Source organism: Antedon mediterranea, chromosome 3, assembly GCF_964355755.1.
Source record: "Antedon mediterranea chromosome 3, ecAntMedi1.1, whole genome shotgun sequence".
In the NCBI taxonomy this organism is placed as follows: domain Eukaryota; kingdom Metazoa; phylum Echinodermata; class Crinoidea; order Comatulida; family Antedonidae; genus Antedon; species Antedon mediterranea.
Window position 1 is genome coordinate 6,864,304 of NC_092672.1, and position 10,184 is coordinate 6,874,487.

The 10,184-nt window shown below is 31.0% G+C and overlaps 1 protein-coding gene across 1 annotated transcript; it reads right to left on the reverse strand.

Annotated features, from left to right (window-relative positions):
• Nucleotides 1-398: 398 nt before the first annotated feature.
• LOC140043480 (neuronal acetylcholine receptor subunit alpha-10-like) lies at nucleotides 399-9,185 on the reverse strand. Its single transcript, XM_072087996.1, has 6 exons — nucleotides 9,118-9,185; nucleotides 7,871-8,016; nucleotides 7,574-7,618; nucleotides 6,921-7,030; nucleotides 1,614-2,155; nucleotides 399-1,332 (listed from the first exon to the last, which is right to left on the reverse strand). Exons 1-6 carry the CDS (start codon nucleotides 9,164-9,166, stop codon nucleotides 803-805), a joined length of 1,422 nt encoding a protein of 473 aa, XP_071944097.1. The 5' UTR covers nucleotides 9,167-9,185; the 3' UTR covers nucleotides 399-802.
• Nucleotides 9,186-10,184: the final 999 nt, after the last annotated feature.

Below are 10,184 nucleotides of genomic sequence, written 5' to 3' on the forward strand. Positions count from 1 at the left end.
GACCGACCGACATAGTAAACTATACTGACCGAAATTACTGAACATGTTTAAAAATGTTGAAATGTTTAAAAACATTTATATTTTTTTAATTTACACGTGCGTAGCCTGTCACTTTTGACGTGCTCGTATAACGTAATTTCGAGTTGAAAAGTAAGTCAAGAAAACAGAAATCGGGCAAAAAGAGTGCGCAATAACATTTAACGCGCAGTGCGCGCGCAAAAATCTGCGCACTCATGGCAATTTTGTAAACGCTTAAAATTGCCTAAAACGTACTCTTATTTCATCGAAAATAAATTTTAAAAATTTTAAGAGCGCGTACGCATGCGTTACATGCGCTACGCACGTAATTGTATTGCCATATGATGATTTATGCCCTGAAATTTATGAGTACCAAATTTTATTTAATTGTGATTCATGGTTGTTAAGATATGATTACAAACGTGATTTCGTTAAATCGTGCGTAGACCGCGTAATTTTTTATTGCGCACCGTGAAAACATAACCACAGCGATTCCTGGCCATAAGGAATATTCTGTGAAAAATTGACTTAGCTAGATTAAACTGATATCAAGATAAGGTCATAAAGCGATAAAACGCATAGTGATACCGGACCGACAGACAGACAGACAGACCGACAGACAGACCGACAGACAGACAGACAGACAGACCGACCGACCGACATAGTGAACTATAGAGTCGCTTCCACGCGACTAAAAAACATTAGGCCTATTATTTTTATTATTATTATTATTGTAATACAGTAACGTTTAGTAGGAGGTTCATTAATAACCTACACCAATGGCTTAATTTCCAGAAATTATGATTATGACTGTGATGGTTACTATGACAACAATAGTAAACAGAACGACAAATAGTAACCTGTCAACAAGTATTACAACATTCCGCAAATTTTCTTTTTTGGACTTATTCAGTTCTTCTCTCTTATATTCATTTGAATACTTCCGCAATTCATTCAATATCAGTTTCAATTCTTCAGACATGGAGTCCATTGTTGTATTACTGATATACCTTGCTCTTTCATCAAACTCTTTAATACTAGACCTACCACCACACATGCAATTAGCATGATCAGCCGAATGAAAACAGGTTATGTTTTCATTTTCTTCGCCGGATTTCTTTCGCTGTAGGGAAATTCGCTCATCAGCATTTGTACTCGTTTTTCTGCCAATTGCTTTTCCAACTTTTCCAAAAAGTACATTTGCTAACCATTTCGGAATATCCCCAGGCTGGTTACAATTATAGATGTTGAGCAAAACCGCACTACAGACAATGCTAATACAACTCATACAAGTAAGCATTGTAAAGTATTCCTCTGAAATAGTGAGAAAAAAAAATCATAAACAGAATGGAATATAAGCCTTTTACATGACTAACATTTTACTGATTCTTACTCGGAATTTTGGTGGTTTTATACATGATTTTTCTAACAATAAAAAAATGTGTGAAACGCTTATTATGCTTATCTATTGTTAGTAAACAGATATTTAATCGTCACCGTTGCCATCCAAGTTATTTCATTTGATGTATAATTAATAATACATTTATATATCACCAATAAATAAATAAACAATACTGTTTAATAAACATCCTTACGGAGTATCGGTGCACTGTCGGCAGACGGTGGTAGAGCATCAGCAATCATTTGTTGGAATAAAAGAATCGCCAACAGTGTACTGACACCAAACGACATCTTCTCTCCACTTTCCGGTGGCAGCAAAAACACAAACATTGTCAAAATAGACAAGAGACAGCAAGGTAGAAGAATTATCTCAACAAAGAATCGCTCACGCCTCTGCAAAAACAGTGTATATATTACTCTGGGATAAACATCTGGACAACAATTATATTTCTCTTGTATGTACTGAACACTGACGTCAGTAAGATTCCACGCGCCATTTTGATTAAACTCCGTTTGTTTGCTTTCATGTCCAGTGTCCGGGATTAGGTCCTGTTGTCCACCATTATAAACCCAACCTCCAAATTCTAGAGCGCATTCCTGTTTGTCAAACGGGAAATGTCTCAAATGCATTTTGCAGAAGCTATTTAGTATAACTGGCGTAGCTAGATCCACCATTCCATCATGCTTCACATTCAGATTAAGTGACTTCTTCGTTCGTTCAAATTCGTTGTCAACACTAAAAACAAAAATTGATTACAAACATAAAATACTCAAAATAGTATCATAACATGTTTCAATGATCCCAGATGCCTATTGTGCTTCAATGACATGGCTGACAGAAGACTATGGAATCAAACGTCTTTAAACTTTCAGAACATTGTTTTAAATTGAGGTGCTGCAGACCATAATTATTATATCAACTGAAACAAATGTATTATTATACAAATAATGAATGTTTATGAGTGCAATGGTACAAATAATGGCACGAGGTGAATGATGAAAGGTTATATCAACGAGGCAAAGCCGAGTTGATATAACCTTTCATCATTCACCAAGTGCCATTATTTGTACCATTACACGAATACAAAACATTCATTATTTGTTTTATATAACATCTAGACGTTTTTTTTTCGTACACAAAAATTTTTCAAAAAGTACTATTTAACGATCGTTGAATAGTGCGTACTATTGCACGCCATGTGACCCACATTCGTCCAATCAAATGACAGGAATTTATATAGGTGTTATATAATAAGTATTATATAACACCTAAATAAATTCCTATCAATTGATTGGTCGATTGTGGGTCATATGGCGTGCAATAGTACATACACACTATTCAATAGTACTTTTCTACGTGTACGACAAAAAATCCCTCTCCACGTTTTTTCATACTGTTGCTTCTCAAATAACATAGAATTAGCCTAGATGAGTTCCATTGCATGCCTCGTTGAAATATAACTTTTCATCATTCACCTCATGCCATTATCTGTACCAACACACTCTTAAACATTTATTATTTGTATACCATACAATGGACAAACAATAATCGATCGAGACAAGAAAACCATTACTATTAACTTTTTTTTTGTCTTGTGTGGGTTCGTCCCACTTTTATTATAGTTCTATAAATATAAATAATATATGTGTATATGCACATTTATATAATTCTCTTATTTATAAGGTACATTGTTAAAAAAATACATATCTTTTGAACAGTATATACATAAGACTAAGATTATTTTGATGTTAAGAAGTAACCACATTTACATTCATATACATTTTTAAAAATACAATTAATTAAAATATGTCGATGGCAGTAAACTGACGATAAAAATTGATTTAAAAAAAACGTACTTATGAAAAAGTTATTATTGTTGTTTTATTCTGTTCGTGTCCGTTATCTGGGTAGAGAGGCTATAAACTCAGGGGAAGAATATAAAGAATCTTCCCTTTTCACCAAGAAAGAAATGGATGAGATGAAAACGAAGAATGCAAAAGCTTGAAAAAAGGGTGTTTAGAATGGATAGGATGGAATGATATATATAATGAAAACCGTAAGGTTAGAGTCCATACACAGTGCAAGTCCAAGGTAATATTTTGGCTCTGTGTGTATGTGAGTCGCTTCATACCCGGATGACATATCTTAAAACTAATATAGTTACTAGGCCTATATACAATGTATTTAAGAGATAAAAATAGCATTTTTTTTTTATTTCATTAATTTAAGGAGATTTTGCTTTATATCTCCCCATTTACATTGAGCTTTAAAGTAGTAGCACTTATACTCACTTTCAATTAAATGCTTTACTTCAGTAATAAAAAGATTCCAGATCTTTTTTTCATAGTTGTTTCCTTTTTTTCAGGTTTTGTTAATATATGCAACTTATATATAGAGAATACAAATAATGAAATCAATTCATTTAAAATTATGTTATTTGATCCAGTAATCATTGTAGTCCAAGTTATTGGGTCTTCGTTTGAAAAGCTCTTAGCTATGAAATTTTTAAATTTAAGCCATATCCATTGAATTACACTGCATTTATATAACATGTGTTTTTCAGTTTCAACCTTGTTTATACATTTATCACATAAATCATTACCTGCTAAGTTCCAGATTTTCAATCGTTTTTTACATGGTAGTATTCTATGCAGAAGTTTAAAATTAAATTGAGCAACTTTGGGTATATGTTTTAGTCTATAAACTTTATAGTACCAAACATTACTCCAATCAATGTCTACCTTACCTAGTTCAATTTCTCATTTTGTTTGTGAATTTGGTATTTTTGAACATCTATTAATAAAATGATTATAGAAGACGGTTCCTTTATTTTTCATATAAAGTCGTAGACTAGGAATACTATTGTCTTCCTTTTTTGTATTACCTTTTTCAATAATTTCTTTCCACTCTTTTGGTATGGCTTTTAACAATTGCATATATTCAATTAAGGCGTTATGCCGTTTATACAGTTTAGGAAATATTTCACAAGGTGAAAGTACTCTATCATTCATGTAAATATCTCCGATTGTTTTAAACCCAGAAGATAACCGTACTTTAAAATACATAGATTTATTGTTCAATACGATATGTCTGTTTTCCCATAATTGTTGGCTCTTTATTTCCATGTTGGTTTTTGGTTTTACATGTATGATATTGTTTAATTTTACAACAGACTTCATCATATTTCTATAAAATAAAGGCATACTGCCCAGGTTAGCATGCTCTTCTAAATTCAACTGCGTTATGTTAACTGTATATTCAATAGGTTGAAGGTAAAACTTTGGAATGCATTTCCATTTACCTGGATCTGGGCTTAAGAGTCTCTTAACCCAGGTTAGTTTGAGAGATTCTATCACCGAAGTGAGATCTGGCATATTCAAACCACCTTCTTCCACATTTCTAATTAATGTTGTTCGTTTTATTTTTTCTTTTTTATTACCCCAAAGGAAGTCATATAACAGTTTTTCTATTTTTGTAATTATTTCCTTAGGCACCTCAATAATACTAGCAGTATAGATAAACCTTGATATTGCTAGTGTTTTTATAATAGTAATTTTACCAAAAAAACTTAGGTTACGTCTTTTCCATAAATTTAATACATTTTCTAAGTTGGTGATTTTTTTCTCCCAATTTCTGTATTCACATAGTTGTTTATCATAACCTACATGTATTCCTAGAAATTGTACTGGTTCACTGGACCATACAATATTGAATGGTTTTGACATATTATTTTTGTTTGAACCAATCCACATACCATTTGTCTTATTTTTATTTAGTGTTAATCCTGACACTCTACAGAATAGATCAATTTCATTGAAAAAATATTTTAGACTACTTTCATCTTGCGTAAAAATAACGGTATCGTCTGCAAGTTGAGCAATCTTTACAATGTTGTCATTTTCGTTATTGCTGTTTGGTAATGTAATTCCTTTACATTTAGGATTTTTTCTTATATTTGTGGCCATTAATTCTGTCACCAAAATAAATAGTAGCGCTGATAATGGGCAGCCTTGCCTCACGCCGCACTCCATATTAAAGCTTTCTGAGAGCCATCCGTTATTTACTATAACACAATTTGTTTCTTTATAAATTACATTTATCCATTTGATAAAAGAATTACCAAAACCGAAATGACTTAAAGTCTTAAATAATAGGACTCTATCTAATGAGTCAAAGGCTTTTGCAAAATCTAGAAATACAATTGCACCTGGCATATTGTTTAAGCTTGTAAAGTCTAGTATGTCATTTACTAGTCTTACATTTTCTCCCCCAAACCTCTTTTTTACATATCCTTTTTGATCTTCATTTACTATAGATCCTATAACATTTTGTAATTTGGGCTAATATTTTATAATCGACATTAAGAAGAGTAATCGGTCTCCAGTTATCTAAGTTTTCTCTTTGTCCCTTTTTATATATTAGGTTTATTATACCTCTTTTTTGTGTTGTGGATAACTTTCCATTATTATAGTTATAGTTTAAAGAATCACATAGGATATGTTTTAAATGGTTCTAAAAAGTGCGATAAAATTCTACACTTAGGCCATCAATACCTGGACTTTTATTTAATTTCATTTTGAAAATCGTTTTTGTACATTCATCTACAGATAGAAGACCTTCACATTTTACTTTTTCTTCGTCAGATAACATTTTAAGATATGTATTGTTTAGGTATTTATTCATTTTATCTGCAGGTATCTCTTTATTAGAATACAGGTTTTTGTAGAATATAACTTCTTCTTTCAAAATTTCTTCGTTATTCGAAGTATATTTACCATTTCTTTTTAATACAGCGTTAATGTGTTTTCTTTTTGCTTTAGTTTTTTCTAATCCTAAAAAGAATTTATTATTCTTTTCACCTTTTTCGAACCATTCGATTCTAGACCTTATTTTCGCACCATGTGCTTCTAGAAGGTAGATGTCATCTAACTGTTTAATTTTATCTCTTAATATTTTGTCTGTATTTTCAGAGTAGGAAACATTTAATTGACTAGTTAGTTCATCAATTACCATTACTATTAACTTTGTTATTCACATAGTCAGTCAGAAATTATCAATATAAAATGAGACAAAAAGTGACAATTTGTTTTTATGGGATTCCGCATTTGCATTTTATGTCCTCTTCAAATGATACTTTTAATCTTGCTTGCAATCTATTATCAAATCTATTTCTAATATACAATACATTTAAAAGCAATTTAGTCGGAATTCAGAGCAATTTATTTTAGTATTGTGTATACCATGGAGAAATTACTTATTTCTATACCGTTGTAGTTGTAGTACTAGTAGGACTACAGTTGATGATTCATGTAAAGTTATGTTTTTGATATACAAAAAAATTCAAAATAATTTACTGTAACTAAAAAAATGAATTAAAAACTGAATAATTCAAATGGTAGAATTATAATAAATTATTGCAATAGAGATTCGATAGATTTAAATTAAATTATATTCCTATTACTCTCTTACTCTATTCTTATTTTATTAGCATTGGGCTTACTTGTTATACAAGGTTACGTCCGGGTTCCATAATGCTGACTGTTCCACGAAAATCTCGGTAATGTTGTTGTAATCATTCGGATCCCATACCATAAACTCGTCTTTCCAAAACTAAAAGAAATATATTTTTGTTTAAAGATGTATTGTCCCTCTGAAAAAATAATTCTTGAACATTTTTTATTAAATTATTCCATTTTAATGTCATTTTGTTGAATGTAACCGTTTATTTTTTTATTTTATAAGTGAAAATATAATTTTGTTGGAGTTCTTTTTCTATAGAAATTATTAAATAAAAATGTAAAAACTATAAAATGGCCTATTCAAAGTGTAATTTTATTAATCTTCATTTTTCATGTTTTTGGGGGATCGGACAATACATCTTTAAAGATATTATCTCCTGATTTTGGTTGTTGAATATGTCATGTCATTCATATGTCACGTAATAGTTATTCATTTTGATCAAATGGTTATCTACCTGAAAAAACTGTAGCCTAATTTAAAAACAAAACGTAGTCAAAATGTCATAAAATGAGTTTTTGGTTAAATTTAACCGTTTATTTTGTATTTTTGAAAGTGAAATCATTATTTGTATTTTATTTTATTTTTTTTATATCTGATAGTACCTGTATTGTTTGATTAAGTTAACTTACTCACCGCATTATACCATGCACTAACTGTAATATCTTGCCGTTTCTCGTTCTACAAAACACAACAGAGAAATATGAATGTTATTACCATTACCTATTATTATAATGCTATGTAAGCATCCATGAATGTATTCAATTGTGCACGCACGCGTCGAGTTGTCGCCTTTTATTTTATCAGTATTGAGTGAAAGGAAAATTATATTTGAAGTTTTTTTTAAAAATGTTTATGCCATACATATCATGACAAATCAATTAATATGTATTGTTTTTTTGTTATTCATAAATAACTTAATAACTCCCTTACCAGTTCAATTACTTGCAAAACAATTAAACGGATCATAACTGTAACATTTTGTGTATTATCTTTGACTGGTCTCGCCGATGGTATTATATAGTTATCCAGCAAGTCTCGTATTAATTGCGACTCTGTATTGTGAGCTAATAGTTCAACTGAAACAACAACCAACAAAGAGGAAGAAATGCATTGATGATGACAATGGCAATTGTGTTGAACTAATAAAAAATGGAAATTTAAACAGATGATAACATCATCACATCCATTATATTAACACGTTATTTTTTCTATCCTTGTATGGTTGTATGTTTTACAGGTATTTCATGCTTGTTTATTTTATACTTTTTTTGGATTTATGTTTTCTTTTTTTTTAAAATATATAAATAATTGTTTGTGTATTTCCAAAGTAATTTGAATGGTTGTGTCGTGTCGATGAAGTATAAATAAGTTAAATTACCGATTTGTATGTTAAGTTTGTAATTTTGCTAAGAGATGCAAAAGATTAAGTATAGAGAGTGTGTGCACGGGAGAGAGTTGCCATGGGTAGTATAACAATTAGGGTTGATGTCGTAGAATGTGAATAAAATAACTTCTTTACAAAGAAAGATACGAATGAAAGAATGTAGTGAACAGAATAGAAGTTGAATAGGCCTATGGGCTGAAATTGATGAATGGAAAGGAACATGATGAGAAAACAAATCATGATTGAATGAATGTATACTCAAGAAACATGCAAGGAATACAAACGAATTAACATAATTATTATGGACAAAAGGGTCTTTCACACCTGTTCCGGCACGGTTCCGGTCCGGCGAATCGAACATCAATGTTTCGTTTTCACGCGGCTATTCGCCAATCGATATGCGCGTAGCCGCGTGAAAACGAAACATTGACGTTCGATTGGATTTTCCGGCGCCGGACCGGAACCGTGCCGGGACAGGTGTGAAAGACCCTTAAATGAATAGTTGTATGGAGTGAACAAATAGATATAAAAACAAAGAAATAACCTACTGAGGCTAGGATTTTAAAATTTAAATAAAAAAAAAAGCAAAATAGAATGAATGAAAGTGTGAAGTATGATGTAAGCATAATAATAGATGCATTATTTAAATTCAATGGAACGAATGAAATAATACTGTTACATTTTATAAGGGTGGTATGATGAATGAATGACTAAAATAAACCCATGAATGCAACAATCAATTGAAAATTGCATCATGGAAAATGAAATAATGATGAAATTAAATTACATTTACCTGGATGAAGAAGCAAGATAAGAAGCGTCAATTGTTGGAATAGATTCATTATTATGATAGTATTAAAGGTACGGTACCTCTGCAAGATAATAACCCAAGTTTATTGATTTTTTAAATATAATATTTGACCTATAGATTTAAATCTAAAGTCTAGAAGCTAAACAACTATTTCAACATTTTCGTTAAGTAGTCGCCTAATCCCAACATTTGAAGTTAGTTTTAAGTCTAGCCTAATTTTAGGCTAATCTATGTAAAATACAAACTGATGTTTTAACTAAACAAATTCTAGCGAGATAACGAGTCGAGAGACAGGTGAAGTAAAATGTAATTTAAAAACTTACTTTTTAAGTATGAAGAAATTCAGCTACAAAGCGAAACAACAAGCTTATCCGGGACGAAATTGAATAATAAACACTTAACAAACCAATGTTACATTGAAGGTGTTCCATTCTCTCATTCGTCGTTAGTAAGTTGTAAACGTTGAGGGGGTAGTTAAAAAATATCTCGCTCACTTGATTTTTTTCGAGTATTGTATGAAAATATAGGTTTACATCACATACACCATTTATATTGAAAATGTCAATACATACATATTCAATTAATGTGACTTTTCTAACAGAGTTGAAACACCCTTGGAACACTAAGCTGTATTAGGTTCAAGATACTTACCGTTTATCTAAAACCCCATTTTGAGTTTTTTTGTCTCCAAACTTTTAAAAATATGAAAAATAAGTCGGATTCTAATAATTTAAGTGGTCCGGTATATCATCATGCTTTGCGCATATATTGCTACTTTCGTTTTGTTTCTGTGCAAGAGTTGATTGTGGAAGAATGAAAGAGCCATTAACTGTTTAGCGATAATGCGGAAAAAGATAATACATCCAGTAACGAGACAACGTCAGGTTAGGCCTAATAGGGTACCATACGAGTTTTGTACATTACCAGTAGGTCATACAAAAACGTAGGTACTATGCCTACATTGCTTTTCTCTTGTTATCAAAATTAACTAAGAACGTATAGTGATATATTATAAATGCATTATTTTTACAACATTAATGTGGCATACG

Bases quoted from the DNA above. Each gene is read 5' to 3' on its own strand.
- LOC140043480 (XM_072087996.1), bottom strand. From the start codon at position 9,166: ATGAATCTATTCCAACAATTGACGCTTCTTATCTTGCTTCTTCATCCA. The intron at 8,017-9,117 runs GTAAATGTAATT...TTGTTGTTTCAG, and splicing joins TATCTTGCTTCTTCATCCAG to TTGAACTATTAGCTCACAAT. The intron at 7,031-7,573 runs GTGAGTAAGTTA...TATTTCTTTTAG, and splicing joins TTAGTGCATGGTATAATGCG to TTTTGGAAAGACGAGTTTAT.